The 26,630-nt window shown below is 36.7% G+C and overlaps 3 protein-coding genes and 1 pseudogene across 5 annotated transcripts; 3 read left to right on the plus strand and 1 right to left on the minus strand.

The window, feature by feature from the left end:
* Positions 1–686: 686 nt before the first annotated feature.
* On the plus strand, positions 687–3,058 carry LOC132156327 (pyruvate dehydrogenase [acetyl-transferring]-phosphatase 2, mitochondrial-like). Its single transcript, XM_059565294.1, has one exon. The coding sequence runs from the start codon at positions 734–736 to the stop codon at positions 2,318–2,320; it is 1,587 nt and encodes a 528-aa protein (XP_059421277.1). The 5' UTR covers positions 687–733; the 3' UTR covers positions 2,321–3,058.
* A 1,267-nt stretch (positions 3,059–4,325) lies between these two features.
* On the plus strand, positions 4,326–13,701 carry LOC132156328 (anillin-like). Of its 3 annotated transcripts, XM_059565295.1 has the most exons (24): positions 4,326–4,439; positions 4,898–4,963; positions 5,187–5,363; positions 6,244–6,330; positions 6,429–6,601; positions 6,706–6,798; positions 6,904–6,984; positions 7,224–7,353; positions 7,425–7,852; positions 8,223–8,314; positions 8,926–9,055; positions 9,149–9,284; positions 9,371–9,535; positions 9,630–9,756; positions 9,890–9,938; positions 10,065–10,130; positions 10,222–10,254; positions 10,504–10,525; positions 10,607–10,716; positions 10,995–11,048; positions 11,641–11,727; positions 12,161–12,268; positions 12,347–12,483; positions 12,903–13,701. In XM_059565295.1, the coding sequence occupies exons 2-24, from the start codon at positions 4,906–4,908 to the stop codon at positions 13,063–13,065; spliced, it is 2,706 nt and encodes a 901-aa protein (XP_059421278.1). In that variant the 5' UTR covers positions 4,326–4,439; positions 4,898–4,905; the 3' UTR covers positions 13,066–13,701. The 3 variants fall into 3 exon arrangements, with proteins under 3 accessions (XP_059421278.1, XP_059421279.1, XP_059421280.1); XM_059565296.1 differs by lacking the exon at positions 10,995–11,048; XM_059565297.1 differs by lacking the exon at positions 6,904–6,984.
* Positions 13,613–21,477, minus strand: LOC132155777 (synaptotagmin-1-like; annotated as a pseudogene).
* A 1,376-nt stretch (positions 21,478–22,853) lies between these two features.
* Positions 22,854–26,579, plus strand: LOC132156329 (Bardet-Biedl syndrome 10 protein-like). Its single transcript, XM_059565298.1, has 3 exons — positions 22,854–22,952; positions 23,278–23,465; positions 24,369–26,579. The coding sequence occupies exons 2-3, from the start codon at positions 23,278–23,280 to the stop codon at positions 25,942–25,944; spliced, it is 1,764 nt and encodes a 587-aa protein (XP_059421281.1). The 5' UTR covers positions 22,854–22,952; the 3' UTR covers positions 25,945–26,579.
* The last annotated feature ends 51 nt before the right edge of the window (positions 26,580–26,630 follow it).

Below are 26,630 nucleotides of genomic sequence, written 5' to 3' on the forward strand. Positions count from 1 at the left end.
TATAATATTATATAACATAAATTAATTATTTATTTATTTTTCATTCATATAAAAAAGGCGGAGCTGTGACTATTGACATGCACAGGTCTGAAGGGGGCGCTGCGAGCTGAACGTTTGCAACCACTCAGCTACGACGGGACTGAAAAGGAGAAGAAGATCATTCACCGAGCAGTATCAGGTATGTGTCACTTTAACTCGGCTTTTACTCATATTAAAGTTGTCTTTTGTTGGGAATTGTTGCGCAGACACTTCTAGATTTTTCTAGTTCAATTACTCAAATTTGCAGGAAAACATCACCAAATTATAAAATTAGCCGTTATATTTGCCAAATTTTCACGAAAGCCGGTATGTTAGCTTGTAAGGCTAGCACGTTTTAGACTAAATCAAGAAATAAATCGTGTTTATACTGTACGTAACCTATATATATTTTATTTGACCCGGACACGTATGAAAAAGCCTTGATGTTGGATTATTTACATTGCAAACATGGTTAGATTTATATTTAGAAGATTTTTGCATGATCTATGAGTATATAAAAACTATGTCATATTAACACTTCTTAATATTTATTGGTTATATCACTGATTTGAGCCTGCAAAACACAACTATTTCTTACTGTGGTTTTTGATCAGTTTAAGACTGCCTGTTACTTAATCTTGTGATTTCTCGTTGTGTTTTCCCAGATGCTGGAGTTGTAGTTGTAGACTGATTTGATCACTGCATCCAGGCAGTAATGTCTGGCTATTTGTGTTCAAGGCTTCTCCTTTACACTAGTGGAAAACATCTGATCAGTTTCATTGCTCCCAGCCAGCATGTTTTATCTGATAAACCATGTAGAACCTGCTGCCCGCATCCTTCTCAAGCCCGGAGCTTCTCTTCTCGTCATGGTCGATCGGATGGAAGCTCAGGACAGGAAGGAGAAAACACACTGCATGCTCCAAGACATGAAGTAGACTTCCAGCTGAGCCGGCTGCAGATCAACACAGTTCTGCGTGCTAATGAGCAGGCCGTTCGTATTCCAGAGTTTGATGGCCGTAGTGGTCCCAGTCCAGTGCTGAGGTTTGAAAGTAACCAGCTTTCAGCCAATACTCCACTAGAGGACCGACGCAGCAGTGCCAGCTGCCTCCAGACTCGTGGCTTGCTTTTTGGCGTGTTTGATGGACACGGTGGACATGCATGCGCTCAAGCGGTCAGCGAGCGCCTGCCTTATTACATCGCTGTATCGATGATGTCAGAGTCCGTCCTAGAGGATCTAGAGGCTGCCATGGAGACCTTACGACCCGTGCCGCCCATTCTGCAGTGGTACAAGCACTGTAATGACTACAACTACAGGGAATCAGCAGCCCTTTATGTTGATCATTTACGTGTTTACTGGCAGGAGCTTCTGTCAAGTGAAGAACATGGAGATGGCATGCGTCCCGCAGATGCTCTCATCTATGCGTTCCAACGACTGGACACCGATCTTTCTCTTGAGGCACAGGTGCCGCTCGCAAATGACCTGATGCGGAACACAGCCATCCAGGCCGCCTTCGCTGGATGCACGGCTTGTGTGGCTCACGTTGGACCAGAAGGTGTGCATGTTGCAAATGCAGGAGACTGTCGGGCAGTTTTGGGCGTCCAGGAGCATGATGGGAGCTGGAGTGCTTTGCCACTCACACAAGACCACAATGCTGCCAATGTAGCCGAGGTGGAGCGTGTATGGCAGCAGCATCCGGCTAGTGAACGGCATTCTGTCATCATAGATGACAGGCTGCTCGGGGTCCTGATGCCGTTACGTGCGTTTGGAGACGTTCGCTTCAAGTGGAGTCGTGAGCTGCAGCAGAGTGTTCTGGAGAATGGAGACTCTGAATCAGAAGCACTGAATCTTTATCAATACACTCCACCTAATTATCTCACTCCACCTTATTTAGAGGCGACGCCAGAAGTCACCTACCACCGGCTTCGACCGCAGGACCGTTTTTTGATTATGGCCTCTGATGGGCTCTGGGACGAGATGACCAGTGATGAGGCGGTCAGGCTTGTGGCAGAACATCTGACTGGTATTCATCTGCAAGTTCCGGTTTCGGCCAGCCAGCTCAACTTGGGACAAATGCACCAGCTGCTGCTGCAGCGACGGGCCAGAGCAACACCCGCTTTGGATTTGAACGGAGCCACACATTTGATTCGCCATGCACTGGGCACAAATGAGTATGCAGAGATGGACCAGGAGAGACTGGCAACCATGCTGGCTCTGCCTAGCGATTTAGCACGCATGTACCGAGATGACATCACTGTCACCGTGATTTATTTTAACCCTAATTTTAGCAAAACCGCAAACTAATAAGTTCCTTACTGTCTTTTATATTGTTGCGTATACTTAAAATGTCTACAGGTGACATTAATTTGAGTTTGCAACAGATGCTTGCATTTTGTTTAGGAAAATGTGAATGCAGACAATGGTTTGAGTTTAGTGACTCACTTAACACTTTATGGGTTACAAATGTGAAGGTAAAGTCTTAATCTGTTTATGTAGTTCTTTCAACAGATAGAACTAACATGCAAATCAAAAAGTGTCTCTAACTAAGGCCAGTTATTTTTCAGCCTCTTGCAAATGTTTTAATTATCTGCTTTTCCTTATACCTCACACCTTTTATGTCTCTGATGAGTATAGATCTGTTCTTGACTGTTTTGCTGAAATAGTTAATGTCTATGTGTCTTTAATCATAGTTATATTGGGTTTGTCTAGATCTGTTCAAAGAAGTTGTCATTTAAAGTGTATTTTTTACAACACTAGGATTAGGATGATAAAAATTATTCTAATTTATTCTATAGATGTTCCATAAGACATTAATTTTGCTTGCATATTAAGGACACTTACTACTTTCTACTGTATGTTGTTTTTTCTCTGCTTGTGCTTTGAAAACATTTTCACTTTGCACCTTGTAGTGACTGCAGGTTGTGTCAAAGTGCTACAATGAGTCACAACTTAATTCTTGTCAATGGTTAGACTGATAATATTTGCAGTGCACAGTATGAAGGTCATAGGGGCCAATTTTATGGAAGGTTGTATTATACATTACATTTTACATTAACGTTACATTTAAAAAAAAATTTATTTAGCAAAATTGTTATGTGGATATATGAAGTAAACCTGGTGCACTATGTTTCCTTAAACAATGTTTAGCTTTGTCTATAATGTTACTATTTGTTCTGGTCTAATGTGAGTGAGAGACTTAAATAACTCTTGAAAATTTGTGAATAAGATCATATATTTTCACTGCAGAATTTTGTCTTTGTATTTTTATGATGTCTATTATAATCTGCCTCTTTGGTTATTAAAATAGATTTAATCCAGATTATCTTGTTGATCTGTTTATTTCAGAATGGGACAAAGAAAGAAGCAACACAGACACTTATAGTCACATTTTAGTCACTGAACATGGAAATGTTGTTATGCCTTCTTATGAAAAAACAAGGTTGTTAAATAAAATTATGCAAAAACACCTCAAAATGGTTCTTGTAAGTAAAATATAAATTTCTGATCTAAATTCAGTAGTAATCACATTTGTAGTCAGATGTGTAGAAAAATATTTGTTCTTTGCTTTCTAACGAGAATTAATCTAATGAAATAACAGGTAAAAGGGGATTTAACTAATACTTATGGACACTGCTGTTTTAAAATGGGATCAGTATGAATTTTTTTATGTGTTTTAAATAAGTCTCTTCTGTTTATCATGACTGCATTTATTTGACCCAAAGTACAGAAAAAAAATATTATTTAAAATAATGGTTTTCTATTTTAATATTCTGTGATGCAAAGCTGAATTTTAATTACCATTACTACAGTCCTCAGTGTCACATGATCCTTCAGAAATCATTCTAATATGCTGATTAGGATTATTTGATGAATAAAACTAAAAAGAACAGCATTTATTATATATATATATATATATATATATATATATATATATATATATATATATATATATATATATATGTATAAGCCTTTATTACAAAATTTGCGATATTGATAACAAATCAGTATATTTTAACGATTATCAAGTGACACTGAAGACTGTAGTAATGGTAATAAAAATTCAGATTTGCATCACAGAATAAATTATATTTTAAAGTATATTAAAATAGAAAAGCATTATTTTAAATCGCAATAGTATTTAGCAATATACGTTACAATTTTTCCCTGTATTTTTGATCAAATAAATGTAACCATGATGAGAAAATCCTTCTTTAAAAATATAGCAAATTTTAAACGGCAGTTTAAGTATTATTATTCAAATTTACAATTGTCCATACGTTTTGATAAAGTTAATCCTCGGTCCACAGGAACCTCTGTTGAAGTTCTGCACATGCGCGGACCGCCCGCGGAAATTCAAACGCTCGACAGGGCAGACGCGGACGTTTGAAAACTCCACAAACTCTGCCACGGTTATTTTACTGTGGTAAGAAATATATATTTTATCAATAAAGCTGAGAAAATAGCGTTTTATATTCAAACGATTGCCATTACCTTTCACTCTCTACGACTTCGACCATTTTGTATTTCGTATTTTGTTTTTGTTTAACAGTGATTGGTATGTTAAGTTAGCTTTAGCAGCTCTTTGGCCTCAATGTCTCGTTATATGAAAAATACATATTTTTAATCCTTAGATTAACCAGTCATCTCGTATCAACAACGACGACGTTCGTAGTTTATTGCTGTTGATATGAACATTTAAAATGAATCCATGTTCTACAGGACTGTATAAACAACGAACGTTAGTAACACTTCTGTAACTTATATAATTTAAAATCAGTAACCTATACGTCACAGACACCTGATTTATGACTGTTTTAAAGTCTATATTAAACTTTATTTCGTTAAACTTGAAGCGTTTTTTTTTTATTTTTTTACTGACAGGTCATAAGATGGAAAATCAGAAGAGACCTAGAGATCCACTGGAGGAAAACACTTCAGCCTCTAGTGGTAAGATTTCGTCTGTCACCTCCTTCACTCATTAAACACACTAACCAGCGAATTAGTGTCAATGTTTTGAATTTTAATAGTTTGTCAGTTGTTGCAAATTCTAAGATATGTCAGCTACGTTCTTTTGTAACTGAGTTTTAACATTATATGTGATGTTGTCAGTTTAACTATTAGGCCGTATAATGATATCAGTGTGAGTTATAAGTTCTAAAATGTTTTACAGAACTTGAAAATGTGTTGAAGAAAAGGCGGCTGGCAGCAGGGGGAGAGGAGAACCTGGACCCCAAGAAATCGCCTGCCAGGACACGCTTGCGATTGGCAGAGCTCGAGGTGAAATCAGACACTCCTGCTATAACCTCTATCCGCTCCAGAGTCCAGCAACTCAGCCAGAGACGAGATGGTAAGAATTCAGATTTCCTGTTGTAAATCACTCTGCCACTTCAAGTATATTTAAACTATTTATTTAAAAAATATATGTTTTTGCGATTTTCCAGTAGATTTCAAAATCATTTTGCTTGAGATGGTTTATATGTGTACTATTTTATATGTAGATTTGTAAAGTGAAACTGACACACAATGTTACTTGATAGTAAATATTGCTTTGCTTTTTACATTTGTGTTATTTGCCTATAATGTTACTGGTTATTTTGTTCTAATGTTAGTGACAGACTAAAGACCCTTTTTTGGAAATCTGGAAATGGAACACTACTCGGTGCATAATGTAGCATTTTTATGATGCTCATTTTTATCAGCCTTTCTGGTTATTAAAAGATGTTTAATCCAAATGATTTTGTTCATACTTCAGAACGTCAACATTTTTTTTTATATAAATGTAACATATAATTGAAGGCTATTAAATACATCTGTTAATAAATAACATAAATAGTTATAAAACATTTCAGTTTTTTTTTTTAGAATTTTTTGTTTTTCTTATTTTTATGTATTTTTTATGGAGGTTGCATGGAATATTTGTACTTCTAAAATGTAATTTGACCCATTGCATGGTTATTTAAGGGAACTGCAAAAATAAGTTTGAGAAAAAAAATAAACAATCATCTACTAAATGCACTTTTCCTAATTTGTAAATTTAAATGTAAAATATTTTTTAAATGGCCATGTTTTTTTTATTAACCACCGTTCATTCGCTTTCATGTTGCACTTTATAATTTTGTTGTTTGTATTATGAGAATTGTGCCATTGATATGTTTTTAAGCATGTTTATGTAGTGTAATTATATTTCCAGAATTTAGTAATGAATTGTCATTTTCCTGTGTTGTCAGGTGGGACTGGGTTAGTCCAGCGCTGCCTGTCAGACCCCGGGTCCGAGGGTTGCACCGACAGCATGTCCTCGCAGATCTGTCATATCGGTGAGTATTTTCTTCCACATAGGCTGCTGCAGCTTCTTTTACTGCGTTCTTTATTAAGTCTTTAACTGCGGCGAGCTGAATGTGCATTTTTATGAAAGGTGAGGGAGAGTTTAGCTCTCGCCTGGAGTGCTTCAAAGCTCCGACTCCACTGAACAGCCCTGGTCGCTCCACACCCTGCACACGCAATCTCTCCAGCTTTGTGCATGGCATCCAACAGCAGCTGAATGCTGCAGTGACACCCAGCAGTAAAGAAGCCTCCCGTATCCGCCAGGTAGATCTGTCCCACCCATCTCACCTTTTTTCTGACTGTTTCTGTAACAAATCTCTAAGAGAAGAATATGTGTTGTAACTAAGTCCAACTCTCTTCAAATACAGGCACGTGAGGATGAATTGCGTAAGTTGAAGGTTCAGCCAGTGGCAGAAAACATATGGTTGAAGAGGAGTCTGTCTGACTCTTCCCTCACTGAGGTGAGCCAGTCAGGTTAAGATGTTTGTCTGTTTACTGTGGATTCTTGTCTGGATTTTGAGCATTTAGAAATTTAGATCAAAAGTAAATAATCCCCATTTTCCCAGAGGCCATCTCCATCCACATCCTCTCCCTGGGTTTACAGGAAAAATCAAAAACCCCAGTGGCCTCCATTTCAGCCTGGGAGTGTGAGCATGTATTTGTGACAATTTGTTGAAATTAATTAAATAATTTATTTATTTATTTATTCTCATTTGTCTGTTTCGTCATACTACTTCACACTTGGTTTTGAGGTTCATCCATAATTCGCTTATGGTCACTAGTGTAAATTGCACAGTTTGCACAGGCTTACTTGGGGAGAACTGTTTTTTTTTTTTTTGTATATATATAAAGCAAAACTTAATTTCAGCTTTTATCTGTTCTGCAGGAAGAGTTAAAGGGATCTGAATTCAGCTCCTGTGAGGTTGACAGTAAGGTATTTGATGAAAGTCTGAACACCACGCCGCTATGCTCTGTGGACATCCGTTTCCCCAATGAAGAACTTTATACGTCTATAGGTAAATGTGCTTGCTAAAATCTCTTGCATCTTACTTAGCTACTGTATTTACCACATTTTTTTCTGTAACAGAACCTGGGGCTTTGAACACTTCCACTCTAATTGACAAGATGTTTGAAGACGTCCTGCAGCATGCAGACACGGAAGTTGAAGGTGAAGATGGAAATGAGGAAGAGGGGGTGGAGAAGGATGAAAGTTATTCATCAGAGACTGAAAAGGAAGACAAAACAGATTCCGACACAGCTGAAAAGGAAGATAAACAGGAACCAGTCACATTAAATAAGTATCCTCTTGAACAGAGTGAGATGTGTGAAGAGAGTGAAGAAACTCCTGATGCCATGGATGAAGAGAAGGCGCACCAGTCTGTTGATGATGGTGAAGGAAAAATGGAAGAAAAGCAGGAGAGCACCCCTATGGGTGATGAGGACTTTCTAACCCTGCCACCCAGCTGTATCCTCTCTCCTCTCAGCAAATCTGTGGAGGCTGTTGTCACACCACTGGTATTGTTCTGATTTTTATGAGATTTTAGTTGCTGTTATGGTGACAGCCAGTAAATGAAAGAAATTGCTTTAGGACTTTAAGAGTGTGTTTAGTGTATATAGTTAAATATTATGTCACCAATGAAATTCAAGTGCTTGTCAAAAATGTTTTTTATCAAAATGCCTTTTAGCATAATTATGCCACTTTTCATATGAAGTTAAATGCAAGGCAGTGTTTTACATCAGAGTTTTCCCTTGTAAAAATGGAAAGTTCACAGGTACAGATAACCTTTCAGTTACAGTGTATGAGTGTAATAAATTGCATAGATATAAATGTATTAGTTTGTTAAAAAGACCATAAATGTCTGTTTCTGAATGTTTTCATTTTCAGATTAAAATCAATGTGTCTGAGCCATCAGTACAGCCGCCCTCACCTGAAGACATGACAGCTAGTCATGCTGACTGCGATCAACCTTTATACAGGTGCACTCACTTAAATAATAACAATAATAATTTGTCAAGAGCCTTGTGATTCTGTATCGCTGTTTGTCCAACTTGGTATTTAATACTGGAAGTGCATGCTTTTTTCTATTTTATATATATATATATATATATATATATATATATATATATATATATATAGTAGTGATTGACTGACAAATCATCCATTTATTTAATCAAAAATACAGTAAAAACGGTAACATTGTGAAATATTATTGCAATTTAAGTTAACTTTCTTTATTTGAATAAATTTAAAAAGATAATTTATTCCTGTGATGGAAAAGATGTATTTTCAGCATCATTACTCCAGTCTTCAGTGTCACATGATCCTTTAGAAAGCATTCTAATATGCTGATTTGGTGCTCAAGAAATATTTCTTATCAATGTTGAAAATATTTTTTTGGAAACTCTGATAATTTGTCTTTCAGCATTTAATGACTCAAGCTCAAAATAACAGCATTGGTAAAAAATAAATTTATATATATATTTATGCATATCCGTATTATATCAATCAAGAGTCACTCAGCTGTCTATATATCGGTCAACCGCTTATATTTACCTTTTTACCCAATTGTTTTTCATTCAATTGACAGCATTGATGCCTACCGCTCACAGAGGAAAATCCATCCCCCCTCTACTCCGAGCTTGACCCCTGGAGTTCAGAAACCGGTTCGAGAGAAGACTTGCTTAAAAAAGCCCCTAAACATCAAGGAGAGAATTAAGGTTTGCAGCTTTTTACTGAGAGACTTACTGGACTATTTTAGGAGACTTCATGCAAGATCTAATGCATGATCTAATTTTATTTGGTCCATTAAGGCTTTAAATGAGGAGGCAGCCAAGTTGCAGACAATCATCACACAGACACTGCAGGCTCTGAGCTGCTGCAGTGACGAGGAACATGGGAAAGGTTCCCAGCAGGAGGCAGAGGCTGAGAAACTCCTGCTGGTCTCCAGTAAGTGAAAGATCAGCGAGCAAAGTGCATTTCTCTATTTGATCCTCCCTGCTCTGATTTGGCTTTCCAACATCTGTTTAATGTAGGTGAAAAGCGAACAGCCTTACTGGCAGAGGTCAGCAGGCTGAGAGAGGGTAAGTCTGGTGAACCAGACTCCCAAAATGCACCTTTGCAGCCCTGCAGAGGCACAATCAGCATCAGCAGCATCCAGCTGCCCCTCAAAGTGGAGTTTGTGTGCTCTGCTCGCACAGGTAAGCATTACAACATATTTATAAATGGGAGATGATGAATTTTCAATGCACAAGGTCAGTGTTCTCACACAATTTGTTTTTTATCTCTATAAAGGTCGCCCAACACAATACTTCTTAGTTTTGATCCGTTATGGCCCATGTAATATTGTGGCAACACCTTTGGCTACAGCTGCTGATGCCCAAAATGGAGACACCATTACCTTCCCAACTTCTATTACATTGTGAGTTCACACGCTACATACAGTGCTTCTTTGAACTGATGTCAGAGTTTGAAACTGTGCAATGCATTTAAAAGAAGGTTTTTAAATACAAACAGCAGGGATATACACTAGTTTTTATGTTTTGCTTCCACAGACAAGACATTCGCTCCAATTTTGAGATTGATGTTGAGGTCTACAGTTTGGTAGGTAGAGCTTGTGTACAACTAAATAAGTTAAAAAAAATATATAAAATATTATTTTTCCCTAAAGCTTTAGCTTATATTTTTTAGGTCATAATTAGGTGTTAATGTGTATTCTCTGTTTTATAGTGCAGTACTCCGAGTACTACCTGCAGCATGGATACTCTGCAGTTTCGCAGCTCAACAAAGTCAAGGGTTTGTACACTTTCACACATTATGTTTAGAAAGCATAGTGTTTTATTACTTTTAGCAATCCACAGTTGCAGCAAAATGTTTGTGTTTCTAGGTGACACCAAAGAAGATTCTCCACAGCATCACAGTATGTATCTTCTCTGTTTGTTTCCTTACCGTCATTAGGCTTCATTTATGAAACATGAGCTAAACAAATGTGTATTTTCTGTAATTCTGTTATGTTCATAAAATCTCACTTTTTCTGAATTGTCACATAAGACACGAGAATACCGTTACAAACGATTCAGAAAATCATAAATGAGGCACATTGTATGTTTAAATTTGTTGAACGATAGACAGCTTTAGCTCATCCAAATGTCTATTTTTGTTTTTCTAGAAATCTAACCAGAGTGTAATGTGTAAGTATTCATCAGTTACTCACTTAATTATTTGTTGATTGGTAATATCAATTACTGATATTTCTTTACCGTCCATTATAGCTGCTACTCTGCCTGGTCTGAGTGCCCAACGCTCTAGTAACTTCACATTAGTAGGCTCTCACAAGATTACCCTGAATTCATTGGGACAGAGCAAGTTTCCTCTGGACAAGGTATTGATTCAGTAAACCTGTGTTCACATTAAAGAGAAAAAGGAGATGTATGTTAAAGTGTTTGTGTGTTGTTTTCCTCACCTTTACGAGCACTTACTGTATCATGCAATAATTTATTTCTTTTTAAAGACAGTAAATTTTGTGTACACACTTTCACTCTTAATTTTCACAGTGGTTAACCAGGAGATCTGTGGTTGTTCTGTGTTGTGTTTGCACTGTGGTGGGAGTTGTGGAAATGTAACTGGGTCTCTGTCCATCTCCTGTTTCTCTCCACTCAGATGAAATTTGAAGGCAAAATCAGGCGACTCCTTGGAGATGAGTTTCAGGAAAAGGTGTCACTCTTTCCATCTTATTCTCTGATTATGGTTTAGTGGGCTTTGCACATTTCCTGTGTCGCTGTGTGTGTGTGTGTGACAAGGTACAATACTGGCCATTTTGTTGATCCATTTGCTGTTAATGAATGCTCTGGCCTGTGCATTCATCACTTGTTTTGGGACAAATCAAACCAATATCCCCACAATTACCCTCTTTTAATCTCTTAACATCCTGCATTTTATTATGGAGATATTATGGAATTTTACAGTTGTCTTTCAGACCTAAAAAAAATTAATTTACATGTTTTATATTTTTCATTTATAATTGAAGGCATTTTAATAATTTATCATTTTAGTACAGCCTTTGCCTTTATTTAGTAAAGGTGCATTAAATTGATCAGAAGTGATTGTAAAGACATTTATAATATTGCAAAAGATTGTCAAATAAATGCTGTTTGTTTGAACTTTTGAAACTATTCATCAAAGGTTTAATGTTCTTTGAATGTTATAGTTTTAAACAATTAACTTAAAGTAAACCATTCAGAAATTGACATGAACATGTTGTTGTTTTTTTCTTTGTCATGACTAACCCGTTTGTTATATTGTGTAGGTTCCCTTCCTCTCTCCTCTAGAGGGCCACATCTATCTGCGGTTGCACAGCGAGGGCCACTCCAACGTCCAGCATCAGGGCTTTTTAGTGAGTTGGTGTATATGTTTTCCAGAACTTGACTGATGTTTTGTTTAGCTTGTTTTATCATATGGAAAGGCACTTACCATATCTGTAGTCCCTTGATTAGTTTGTATAAAGCAAAAAAGGTAAGAATATGTGAAATACGTTAGCAGTTTATCTCCTTAGTCGCAGTCTGATCCTTTTGAATGCAAGTTGTTTGAAAATGGCTTAGGACAGAAGAATATTTTATGTGCTGAAATAGAGCTACTATTAAAGGTTTGTTAACAGGTTCTCTCCGGTTACACTAGTATTTCATTTGGTGATTTAAAATATTTATTTCATCTGTGATTACAGTTTGTTATTCTTTTGTAATTTTATGTGCTTTGTGACATGTCTATAGGAAATGTGCTGTGTTTTTGTGAAATTTATGCTGTAATTTTTTTTTTTTTTTTTTTCATAGACTATGTTTGAGGATGTGAGTGGCTTTGGAGCTTGGCAGAGGTTCTATTTTCTTCTGGAAGGAGGACACATTCTCTACTGGAACTACCCAAATGAGATGGGGAGCAAGGTGGGATTGTGCAATTATGTGTGTAAAAAATGTGTATCCTTCTCTTTTTTTTTAAAAATCTATCTCTTTCTTTTCCAGCCAGCAGATGGCAGTCTCTCTCTCTTTAGCTTCTGCAGTGTCAGGCCTGTGGAGCGAGAGTGCTGTGCACGGCCTCACACCTTTGAATTAGTAGAGACAGATGCACTCCAGCAAGAACACAACCAAACCTTGAAGAAGTAATGCATTCATGAATTTCCTAAAGAAATAGTTCAGCCAAAAATTAAACTTATGTCATCGCCCTAATGTTGTCATTTTTCATGGATCACAAGGGAGACATGCAAAGTGACCATGTTTGCAGATCTGCAAAAAAAAAAAAAAACATGTAAAACTAGAAGATCCTCCATCTAAAAAAGTGGTTTAAACCTTACATGAAATGAAAATTCTGACTGTTTTTTAAAAAAATGCATGTTATAGATCTTATTTTGAACAATTCATCCATGCATTTTTTTCGATGTAATCAGTTTCACTCAAATTTACATCACATTATGGAAGAAAAGATCTGCTGCTACTTTTTCATTATATGACTGACATTTAGTATCAGTTTATAATAGAGTATTGGTTTAAATTTTTATTTAAATGATCTTTTGTTGTGCAGGTGCTGGTTTTCAGCAGATACACGAGAAGAGAGGTCTGACTGGATGGAGAAACTGAATCAGACCTTACTGGATTCTCTAACCTGGAACAAGAAGCCTGTCTACAACGATAACAGGGCCAGCACTTCCTCTAACACCGGAAACTCTCGTGAGAGCATCCTGTAACACAACACAAATGTGAACCCTCACCATGTAACACTAAGAAAGGAGATCTCGGAGAAGATCATATGTGACACTAAAAAAAAGGACATTATATTTTATATAATAATGCATTACAATCTACATATTCTACTACTTTATTGGATGCTTGCATAATAGTGGCACGTTTAAGATTTTTGATCTGTCATTGCATCCTATAGATTGTGCTATATTTTAGAATGGTTTACCACATTGTAAGGATAGATGGATTTGCCATTGCCATTAATTTTCAGGTAAGCCATGTACTCAAACCAGTCTGGTTTGAATGCATGAGGTAAGTTTCCTAAGTGCCTATTTATCTCCTGCCTTATTCTGACAGTTGGCCGGGATTGAATGATCAACTGAAATGCTTTACATTTTAATGCAATAATCTGTTATGGGCTATGCTTATGTATGAGGGTGTCCTTAATTACATGATATGAAGTTTACTGCATTAGTAGGGAAGCGCTACTTGTCGGCTTTCGACTAAAGCTTTTTTATTTTTCATTTACTCTGGGAACAATTTATATGACTGTCAAACTGAAGTCTTCATCTAGAAAGGAGAATCGTTTTTATTTGAATGTACATGAATATATGAAATGCATGCAGAATCATATAGCTTTGATTTTGAAAAATACTGATGAATGTTTACTTAAGAAATTATTTTGGGAATACCTGGCCATGCGTTATACCTAGTGAGGTTAGAAGACAAGTCTGGCCAACATAAACTAAACAGAGTATACTCTAATCTGATGGTCGTTTGGGGTTCTTGGGTTATATTTTGGAATGTGCAAGTATAAGAATAGCACTACAGAGCTGTCAGTCTGAAAATACTGTATGATAATTCATGCAGGGGGGGGCAAGTAATGTTCAACCGTATGAATTCTTTGAGATTTATTTGAAGCTTCAGTAGGTTATATCTGTTTACTCTAGAGACTGTGAAACTGATGGGAAGTGTTTTTGTGCCATGTTTGTCCCAAGTATGTGTTTTTGCCAAGGGTCTCATATGCTATTTCTGTGTTAAACTATAAAAAACTGAAATATCCTGGTAAAGGTACTGCAAAATAAATATGGCTGTTAAAACCGGAAGTGTATTTTTCTTTTAAACTTGGCAGCAGTATGAGTTTCTTCTTGGGTTGAACACAATCAAAAGGGATATTTTGAAGAATGTTTGTAATCAAGCAGTTGCTGGTAGCCATTGACTATGAAAGCAACTCTTTGGTTACCAACATTCTTCAAAATATCTTCAACGTTCAACAGAAGAAAGAAACTTGTTTGGCACAATATGAGGGTGGTTAAATATTGACAATGTTTTTTTTTGTTTTTTGCAGGAATTGTCTCTTTAATTATGGAATAGTTTAACAAAGTTCCTGACAAGCTCATCTGATGTGCTGCTGTCAGCATTTATAGTTTATGGAGCATCTCCGTCAAAAAACAATTCTTATGAACTAATTTTTCCATTATGATATAGCAGCACTTTCTGTTTGCCCTAAGGATTGATGCTTCAAATCACTATAAACAGACTGCATTTTATATATATATATATTTATATATATATATATATAAAATGCAGTCTATATATATATAAGAATTTATTTTGTAAAATGATTTTTTACTGAATATATCATGTTACATGACATCCACATACTCATTTTGTTAAAGCTGCCATTGAAATTTTCCATGCATGACTCGTGACACGTTTTACTTCATGGTTTTAAACATTCCATTATATCTGTTGGTAAGCTCATTGTCAGATGCATTGCCTTCAGCACCTTCCCATAAGCATGCAAATGGCCACACACACACACACACACACTGAGATCAGACTTTAGAGAACAGCTTAAGCTTGGAACAGACAAGATGGCGGACAATACACAGAGAAAATATGTATGTCTCTTTCTACATATTGTTCATTATTGTTGTGAACAGATGAAGAGATTCATTCATGGAAGTTGCATGTGTGTTTTGTGTCTGGTAAGTGTTTTAAGTTATTTTCTCATCTTTTTGTTTTAGGTATAAATGTTGATGTAAAGATCACACTGTCATCTGTGAGTGTTTTGGTCTGCAAATGTTTAAAAATACCAGACAATAGAGCTTACATAATTGCAATAAAATTATTTATTATGTTATTTGTAATTAAGTACATATGTGTAAATTATTATTTATATAATACATGATTATTTTCAGTATTATCCATTTAAATTAATGAATGTATAATTTAACCATGTTCGTAGATTTCATTACACATTGGATAAAAAAAATGAATGCATCTGAATTATTATTGTTATTTTAAATCACATTAAATGATGCATACTTTATCTGTTTTAACAGATGGTCTTCTCACAGATTATACCAGAGTATTTTAACAGCCATGCTTGACGAGAAACAGCAGCACGCTTTGGCAGGTACATGAATTACACCAATATATCTACATATGTTTTTCCCTGCTTATTTAAAAAATCTATAGTGGCCTCAACAAGTATTCAGACACTGACATAAAATTCACTGCAAAAACAAGTGGCATCTACAAACATTTATCAAAATTTATCTGAGACATTTTTGCATTTACATTTAACCAAATGCGTTTTCTTTTTTTGTTGTTGATTCAGGTCAGTTTCTTGGAGCATATCACATTAACTACACTAATACAAATTGGTGCAGAAACACTTTTCACTTTTGAATCTTTTCTTGGAAAAAAAAAACACTTTTGTAACCGCTATATTGTAGCTCAAAAGCTTTAAAACTTTTACATATTTGTTTATTTGATTTACATTTGTCATTCAGAGTAGCACAACTCCAGTGTCCCATTATTTCTTGACTCAAGAGTCTTAAGCTTATGTTCCAACCAATCCCAATTAATTCCTTGACACTTCTATGTGTGGTGGTCACACATCATCTGTCTTGATCCCTTGATTCTAGCCTCAGTCCATTCCTTGTGAAGTTCACTCAAATTCTTGAATCGATTTCGCTTGACAATACTCATAAGTCTGCGGTTCTCTCGGTTGGTTGTGCTTTTTTTCACACTTTTTCCTTCCACTCAACTTTCTGTTAAAATGCTTGGATACAGCACTCTGTAAAAAATTTCCTTACTGCTAAATTCTGAAAAAAACAGAGGTGTTAATTATAGGACCTAAAAACTCTGCATGTAATAACCTAGAATGCTGTCTAAGACTTGATGGTTGCTCTGTCAATTCTTTGTCATCAGTTAGGAACCTAGATGTGCTATTTGATAGCAATCTTTCCTTAGAAAGCCACATTTCTAGCATTTGAAAAACTGAATTTTTCCATCTGGAAAATATATCTAAATTACGGCCTATGCTCTCAATGTCAAATGCAGAAATGTTAATCCATGCATTTATGACCTCAAGGTTAGATTATTGTAATGCTTTATTGGGTGGTTGTTCTGCATACTTAGTTAACAAACTCCAGTTAGTCCAAAATGCAACAGCTAGAAATCTTACTAGAACCAGGAAGTATGACCATATTAGCCCGGTCCTGTCAGCACTGCACTGGCTCCCTATCAAACATCGTATAGATTTTAAAATCTTGCTTATTACTTATAAAGGCCTGAATGGTTTAGCACCTCAGTATTTGAATGAGCTCTTGTTACATTATAATCCTTCACATCCACTGCGTTCTCAAAACTCAGGCAATTTGATAATACCTAGTCTAGAATATCAAAATCAACGGCGGGCGGCAGATCCTTTTCCTATTTGGCGCCTAAACTCTGGAATAACATACCTAACATTGTTCGGGAGGCAGACACATTCTTGCAGTTTAAATCTAGATTAAAGACCTATCTCTTTAACCTGGTTTACACATAACACACTAATATGCTTCTAATATCCAAATCCGTTAAAGGATGGTAAACCGGAACCGGAGACACTTCCCATAATACCTGATGTACTTGCTACATCATTAGAAGAATGGCATCTACGCTAATATTTGTCTGTTTCTCTCTTTTTCCGAGGTCACCGTAGCCACCAGATCCAGTCTGTATCCAGATCAGAGGGTTACTGCAGTCACCCGGATCCAGTACATATCCAGACGGTGGATCAGCATCGGGGGTCACTTCATCTACAGCGATATCGTTGACGTGATTGCAAATGATTGCACAGATACTATTTGAAAAGATGATGACATCACTGAATTCAATGATGAACTGCCTTTAACTGTCATTTTGCATTGACACACTGTTTTCCTAATTAATGTAATATTTTTTAGTTGCTTTGAGGCAATCTTTTTTGTTTAAAGCGCTATATAAATAAAGGTGACTTGACTTGTAAACAGCAAGCTTCATTGGCTATGAATGTTTGTGGCTCCTTGTGAACGGTGTCAATGATTGTCTTCCGGACAACTGTCAGATCAGCAGTCCTCAACATGATTGTGTAGCCTAGTGAAACAAAGAAACCATTTTGAAGGCTTAGGAAACCTTTGCAGGTGTTTTGAATTGATTAGTTGATTGGGATGTCATCATATTCTAATTTGTTGAGATTAATTGGTGAATTGGTGGGTTTTTGTTAAATGTGAGCCAAATCATCACAATTAAAAGAACCAAAGACTTAAACTACTTCTGTCTGTGTGCATTTAATTTATTTAATACCCAAGCTTCACAAGTCTTTGAGTTGAATAACTGAAATAAGTGAACTTTTTCACATCATTCTAATTTATTGAGAAGCACCTGTATATATTTATATATTACAAATCCCAAACAATATATGAACATACTTTACATTCAATGTTATATTCAATGTATAATTTAAAATCCATTCAATACATATGCATGTAATTTGTGAGGATCACATGGTCCCATCAATGATTTTGTATATTTACAATTGTATGTGATGTGTTTTGTGCCATTTCTGAAAGTCATACTGTTGATTCTGTGAAGACAACATTAGATCAAAATGGACCACGTTTACATTCTTAACAGTTGTTAAAGGGATAGTTCATCCGAATAGTTAGATAGTTTACTAACATTCTTCAAAATATCAGAATTTTCATTTTTGGGTGAACTATCTGTATAAGGATCTTATGCACAATTCATTAGTGGACATTATTTTAAAGAGAAAAATAATTATGCAAATTATTGCATAATCAAAATGCAATAACTTTATCCATTTATGAAATGACTTCTGTATAGGCAAGGAAAAATAATAACCACTACTAATGTCAAAAAATACTTTACACAAATCAAACACCAATGCATTTTGTCCTGGTTTTCATTATTTATGAATATTCTTTATTACTCAGGAATATGTTATCATTATAGATGTCGCATTGTGAATTCTGTTTCATGTTGTGCACCTTTGATAAATAATTTAATGTATCTGTGTTCATTTTGCACAGATACTGAAAACTGAAAAACCACATAGCTTAATTTCTTTGTCAGTTCAGCATCCACGTCCTCTTCAGGTTTAAGGGCGTGCCATTGGGCGATGGGTCATCTTGGACTGGCCACCATATCCGACCAATGGCGTTGCTCTGTTCCTGTGCTGTTTAGTCCAATGAAAACCTTTCCAATGGCATCATTCTTCCCAATTTTGTCATAGTCCAGGACTGTCACCACAACCTGCACTTTCTATTAGAAGATAGAAAATTAGTAAAGAAACATTAATGTGTTCAGTTTCAAATGGACAGAAATTAGTGCTTCAGCTCTACCTGAATCTGCTCAGATGGCACTTCAAAGCTAAATGATTCATTGTAATACGGGTTCAGTGTGTTCTTCTTAATTGTGGTTTTCTTTTTCTTCAGCCTTTTGCCGTTCTGCATCAGGTGGATTTTTACATATGGGTCTGTAGAACAGATAATTAATTACTGGGGGTAATGACATTTCAGACCTGTATATAATGGGTCACTTCACCTGAGAGACCTCCCACATCCATTTTTTTTTAGGTTTTTGGCCTCCAGAACAACAACAGTCACCTTTCCAGCAGTGGGAAAGTAGCGCAAAGACAAGCAAACATCACGTAACCACTCATGCTGTTGAGTCAACAAAGAAAAGTCAGGTAATTTATCAATTTTCATCCTGAAATCAACAGATTTCTGTCACATGCAGGTGTAGAGGTGGAATTCATGTTTAAACGTTTAAATAGAATAAACATACAAATATAATTATTTTATTTCTAAGGAAATAGAAATGTACTATGCAAGAAACATCTCATGGATGCACTGGGACACATCTTCAGTGATGTATCCTGGGATCATTGGGTGTTTCGGGTCTCGCAACATCATACACCCTCGCCCAGGCGACCCAGCCAGGGTTGATCAAGCCCCGACTTGCGTCCCAGTAGCAGACCACGGATCAGCCCTCTTAATCCAAAGCCACCTTGTAGCTTTTTCTGCGGCTTCGCTTGCAGATTGAATGGCCCTCTTCTTGGCCGCCCCTGTCGCTGGGCTTGGCAGGGCATCATAGACTGCTTGTACCAGGAAACGGACCCGATGGAAATCTGCCTGCAAGATGTTTGCCCAGGTAATCCTGCGCTGCAGTGTACTCTCCCACCTTGTCCATGCTCCCTGCTGCCGGAGTCCCACAACCCTGCTCACTCGCTCTTCCTCTACGCATGCTCGGACCTCTTCCTGGAGTAGATGGTGTCTTTCCTTGCCACGGACCTGGCTGACCAAAATCTTCGGGATGTAGCCCAAGCCCACTCTGCCTGTTGCCACGGTGCCCACCAATGCCTTTTGTCTTAGGCGTGACTCTGCCACCTCCACTGCTTTCCCAGCCTTCTACTTCCTTCCTGTCCTTTTAAATAAAATATTATTTAAAACTGAGTATTATCAGTTATTCAATGTTATTTTTTTGTATGAATTACTCTTGCATAATGTATATAATTCTAATATTTTACATGCATTTATTATGTCAATATTAATATAATGTGTTAACAATGTCAGAAGTGTTTTACATTTTTATCTTCAACATTAAGGGCAGTCATGGCCTAATGGTTAGAGAGTCTTACTTGTAACCCAAATGTTACCTTTACTTGTGACACGTGCGTGTGTTTGTGTGTGTGTGCGCACTTGGATGGGTTAAATGCTCCAAGTATAGGACACCATGCTTGGCTACATATCACTTCACTTTCACTTTAATTAAGATTAGTATGCAAGCAAATATGATAGTTTAAGTAAGTGTTTAGCACAAATAAATGTATCTAATTTTATTATAAATTATATAAATGTTTAAATATTACTTTTTGTTTTATTTTATATATGAAAATATAAAATTTTAATATTTATAATTGTCAGATGTGAATATATATATTAATATTGTTCTCTTATATATCTCAAATGTGTTATAATTCTGTAAAATTCTAATATATTGATTGTTAATATTTTTTTATGTTTTATTGCAAAGCTATCTTGTGTTGGGCAAATGAAATTAAGTTATTTTGGGTCATTCCAATTCGTCATGAATTTAACTGTGCAATGTGACCTATTCAATTCAGATTCAGACTAAGGCATGAAAAAGTTCTTAGCTCAATGCTGCATGTATTCAAGATTTGCTTCTTCACTCGTACCTCCTCTTTCTCAGCTTTCTGCAGATCCCTCCACTCCTTTGTAAGATGACTGAAGTCCACCTTATTCATCTGCACCCTCGCATCCCCAATAGCATCGTGTTTGGAGAACCGGTCAAATTCATACACTGTCAGGACTAGCGTATTTCCTCCGAGCTCTGCATAAGGAACCTGCAGACAGAATATCAGAGTTACTGACGCTGTTATAATGCAATTAAATGCATTATTGTTCCAACAGCACATTGTGAATTTGTATGCTGTGACCTCCGTAACATTCCTGCCATGAAGGATTTTCAGAACAAGTGGATTTTAAGATGTACCTTAAAGGTGAAGTGCTCATTAAAAGTTGGATCTAGTGTTTTGTGGTGAACTTTTGTCTCAAACTTTTTCTTCTTGTCAGGAAGGAGGCAGACTTTCACATATGGATCCGAAGTGCCACTCATATCCATAGCAGCAAGACCTTCCGCCTCAATCGCACCTACAATTAACTGAAAAAGAATGAAAGAAAATTTTTAGATGAAGTTCTCCACTCTCCACATTACAATAAAAGCTCCCTGCCACTATAAACCCCTGCTGAAGCAAGTTTCTCTCATTAAAATGGATATTGATGACTGAATTAATGCTGATAGCTTCTGAGTATTCACACCGCGCTGTCAGTGAAGTTGTAATCAAGGGTATAGTGAAGTTTTCCAAGTTTTGCAACCTCTTTAGACTCAGGATCTTCTTCCTTGGGATCAGAATCAGTGCAGTGATGAACAGCCTGTAAATACAACCATGCCGGTCATTACCATGAATATGTCCTCCAACATCTGTATATATGTGGTTTGGCATTGGTAAAATGTGCTTGGGAAAAAAATATGAACAGAACAACGACATGCCTAATCATAATTATACACGCATTGCATGTATGTGTACACACAAACACACACACACAAGACCACAAGTACAAGTACCTGTTTTGTTCTGTCCTCTTTTTCGGTTGACAGGTTGGTGTTCTTTTCATTTTTCTCTTCTCCACCTTTTCCTTTTTCTTCTTAAATATTATCTTCTTGCAGAAACACAGACAGCAGCTGAGTATGATGAGGACTATGAGGAAGCCGAGGGCCACCAGAGCCCAGGACAGTACTGAAATGACATACACACACACACACACACACACACACAGACTAGGTGACATGATGCCCCTTAACCTTGGATTATTTTGAGAAATGCTGAGTAGTTTATTAACTTTCTCTCTACAGTGAAACGAGACACAGAAAGCCAGTGACACTGATACCCCCCAAGACACACTGATACCCCTGACTCAAACTTATACCTGAATATCTAGCACACATAATGATAAACATGCATTTATATATACCATCAAACAAATCCTTCTGATAATGCAAACCTTAGAAGCTTTCATATAAAAGTATTTATTCAAAGCACGGTTTAGTTTATATAAAAATGCATGGATATCCTTAGAAACAACAAGTGTTTGTATGCACATAAACGTTCACTGTTAAGTATGTATGTAATCTAAGGGTTGTATAAAATAAAATAATTTATTTCAGGAGGGAGAATACTTACTTGCAGTTCTGATTTAGAAGTGCATTCGACAGGCAGGTTATCTGAATTACTATGAAGAAAGAACCGAAAACTAAAGACTTCAAACTAAGGTCATCAGAGAGAAAGAAAAGAAAGAAAATATCAAGATGTTTGACTGAGTTTAACACTTGACGGTGAGATAGGAGAGAGAGAGAGAGAAAGAGAGAAGCATCCAATTGCGAGCTGTGTAGCAGAGGGTGGAATCATATGGACATTATGACAAAGGTTTTAATGAGGGATGATAAAAACAATTAGAAAATTAGGGGTCACATTAAGATACTGATACTGGTTATTTCCCAAAATGTTTAGAGGACATACATAGGCATTTCTAAATTATGGCTGCTACACCATAAAATCCACTGTCTTTAAGAGAATATATTTGGCTCATGTTTTAATTTTACATGCGGCTTTAAGAGCATAAGAAATATAAATTATGATTTATTATGGTTATATAATAATGTAAAAAAAATTGAATTAATAAATATTTATAGCCTACGTATGTATTTTTTTATGAGAATATCTGTTCATTCAGCAGATTTTTGTTTTAAAGATTCTATTGAACCTGAAATGCTGAAATCCACTAGGATTTATCCAAATATATCAAACCATTTCAATCAATAAAATATAGATGTTTGTTTTGTCATGTATTTCAAGACGTCTGTCCGGTAGGTGTCAGTATATTCCGGTAAGTTTACAGGAAGAAAGCTCACATGAGAGAAGAAGTGCGTCGCCTGGATACTGCACGAAGCTTGAGGATGTTCAACAGATTAGAAGGTTATTATCGTTTCCAGACAGATCATTTTACACAGTTTTGTTGGGTTTGTTTTGCTTCAAGGTCTTTGGCTTCGTGTTTTCTTGTTTTTTTTTTTGTATATCCAGCAGTGTAATGATAGTAGTATGACGAATATCATGCTCGGAAGTGTCACTGTTTAGATAAATGCAAACAAGTTTGATTGTTCTTTAGAAATATGATTTACTTGCAGTGTGCCTGTCCTCATATATTGTTGGTGTGTGTTTTTGTTTAATACATTAGTGTTTTCATACATGCGTTAACGTTGTGGTTGTTGTTGTGTGTGCGTGCGTGTGCGTGTGTGTGTAGATGCAGGAGGAGTGTGTGTCTCTGCAGGTGTGTGTCAGTGTGGTTGGAGCTCTGGAGTGTGTTGTCCGCCGGTGTCTCGGTCCAGACGGTGGAAGTGTTCTGTTCACACGAGACACAGGAGAAACTCTCATCAGCAGACACGGACAACGCCTTCTCAGAACACTCCAGCTGCAGCACCCCATGGCCAGGTCTCTTATTTTCAAAATAAAAAATGCAGTAAAACCAGTATATTTTAAAATGTGTTTTATTTATGTGACACAAAGCTGAATTTCCAGCATCATTACTCCAGTCTTCCATGTCTCCTGATCCTTCAGAAATTATTCTGATATGCTGACTTGCTGAAACATTCCTTATTATTATCAGTGCTGAACACAGTTGTGCTTATTGTGATTTGTATTTTGTGGAATAATCACAAATTTGATTTTAGGATTCTTTGATGTATAGAAAATTCAAAACAGCAATTTTTTATTTTATTTTTTGTAACAAGTACAAGCCTTCACTGCGACTTTTGATAACAGTTCTTTAAAAAAATTTTTACTGTCCCCAAACATTTAAACAATTGTGTATATATGTGTATAAATATACAAGCACAGTGGGTGAAGAAGAGAATCATCCCCCTTTAAAATAACATTTTGTTGCTTTGCAGCCTGAAATGAAGACAGACACAGTTTTTGTTTTATCCAGCTGTATTTATGCTAGTGAAATTTATAAAGAATCACTGGTTTGTTGGAAAAAGGATCACCCCCTTGTGTCAATATTTTGCTTTAATTACAGCTTTTAGTCTGTTGGGATTTGTCTCTACTAACTTTGAACATCTAGACGTTTTCAATATTTGCTCATTCTTCTCTGCAGAACTGCTCAAGTTCAGTTAGATTTGATGTTGAGTGTTTGTGGATTGTAGTCTTCGAGTCATTGATTTATGAAGGGTTTTAGTGCAAGTCTAGTGGGCTAAATTAAAAGAAATCTCTGTGAGGTATATGTATTCATATTTAAAAGTCAATATTATAGAGAAACTAAAGATTCTATATTAATTATATTTTTACATGAAAATGATGTGGATTTAATTAGCATTTGTTATCTTTGTTCTTTAGGATGGTGTTGGACTGTGTGTGTGCACATGCTAAAGCTACTGGAGACGGCACAAAATCATTCCTTCTCCTGCTGGCCGCGCTGTTACGAGGAATTCAGGACTCACACATGCAGCGCAAAGGATCTCGGAGCATCCCTAGTCTTCAAAATCTTGCTAATCGCCTGTTGGCTGTGAGCAGGAAGGAGTTGGAAGATGTCGTAACACACAAACTTACCCCATATGCCTCAACGTACTGTAGTCACCATAGTTACAAAGTGGAGGGCAGCATTCTTGATTTGTTGATCGGCGGGTTTATTTCTGGAAGAGTGGGGATCGGACAGGCGGATGTACTGAAACGAGTCCTGTGCGAGTTCTACCACAAAGTCAGTCAAGATCAAAATGCAGTAGAAACAATCTCATTCATACAGTCACACTTCTCTTTTCTACATACGGCCGTGACAGGACTTCCTATTGCCTGCTCAGAGGTGATTGAAGGCCTGGTTGTGACTTGTGATTGGTCAGTGTGGACTGAACTGCAAGGACCAATAAAAGCACTAATTGTATATGAGAGTTTTGAAGCTTCCTTTGTCACTGTAGGTGAAAACATATCCGTGTGCATTCAAAAGGACTATCTGCACCGCTCGGAGAGCGTCATGAAGCAAAAGTTAGCGACTTTATTGGACTTACAGGTGCATGTGGTGCTGTCCTCTGTGAAGCAGCCAGAAAGAGTGTCACAGTGGGCTCGACTGAACCATGTTTCTTTACTTGAGTGTGTCGATTCGGCCCAGCTGGATTTTCTTTCACACATCAGCGCTGCAGAAACACTCTCTCATCCACCGCTTCAACACCTTGTGATGCTCAAGTACTGTAGACGTGTGCAACTCGGCGGGCATCGCTATGCCTGTCTGGGAACGTTTTTGCACATGCACACGCTTGTTCTTTGTGCACCAGCGCCGGGATTTCTTGACCAGATTGTGTGTGTGAGCCAAGGTGTGTTTGCAATGCTGCAACATCTATCTCAAAGCTTCCGTCAGACACTGGCATCTGACCAATCACAGAGTCCTTCTTCGGACCAGTCACAAAGTGTGCTTTCATCGCAAGACCTTTGGGGTGGTATTCTGCGTGCAGGTGGAGTGCTTCCTGTTGGCGGCATGTTTGAGTTCTTGCTACATCATTTTTTGTTGAACGAACGTAACTCTTGTGACCCAGAGAGCTGTAGGCTGCTGGCAGAGGCTTTGTTGTGCTTGCCTAGAACATTGTATTCTCACAATCACAGATGGTTTCTGAATATCCAGACACGTTTCTTGGATGATCTTAAGCAATGGGAAAATACCAAAGAGCAAAGTTCAGAAATGCCTGAGTTGAACTTTGGGATTGGTTTCGGCGAGAGTTCTGTACCGTGTCTTGAGTCGGTCAGTGGGAAGAAGCAGCTGGTTGTTTCTGTCTTGCAGTGCTTGCACAGACTCTTATGTGTAGGGGCTATTTTACACACACGCTCTCCATTACGCACCGGCCCGCAAACACACTCTGAGGAGGATGAGGATGAGGAGGAAGAGAAGCTGAAGCATTCAAATTCTACTCAGTCAACGCAGCGCTGATCTGTTTACAGAGGCCCTAAAAAGTTTCTGTTCTCAAGTCATGCTTGTCTGAATGTCAAAGCATTGTATAAAAAATATAAACCAGAGTGGCATCTGCAAACAAATGCTTCTCTCAAAATCTTTTTTTTTTTTTAGCTATGTTTTGTTTTTAGTTCATGTATGACGTCAGTACCTCTCAAGTTCACAAATCTGTCCTTGCAGAATAAACCGCTGTAGTAGATCATCATATTAATTACATTTAAAGCCTACTTTCCATTTTCCTTTATTTTTCTTTTAAAATAAATGCCACTTGCTTTGATATTTTTATATATAAAAGACATTCAGGCATGTTTAAGAGTCCACATACTTGTTTGACGTAATATATATTTATCTATATAAAATTCTGTAATTTTTGTAACACCTTCATAGAATATACAAATTGTTTTGAATATTTAAATATAGATTCTAAATGCATTGTGTAATTTTCTAGAAACAAATATTAGGCATATTTGTAATACAGTTATATTTGCATTTAACATTTATAATTAGTTTTACAAAAAAAGTTGTTATTGTTGTCTGATGTTTCTGATTTTTTTTTTCTTTTTTATAGCTTGACATTTAGTAAATCAATAAAAGTAGTACAATTCAATATGTTCAAATGTGGCAGTATAATTTTTTTTTTTTTTATGAAATAGGTTCTTGTATTC

Source organism: Carassius carassius, chromosome 13 (assembly GCF_963082965.1).
Source record: "Carassius carassius chromosome 13, fCarCar2.1, whole genome shotgun sequence".
NCBI classification, from domain to species: domain Eukaryota; kingdom Metazoa; phylum Chordata; class Actinopteri; order Cypriniformes; family Cyprinidae; genus Carassius; species Carassius carassius.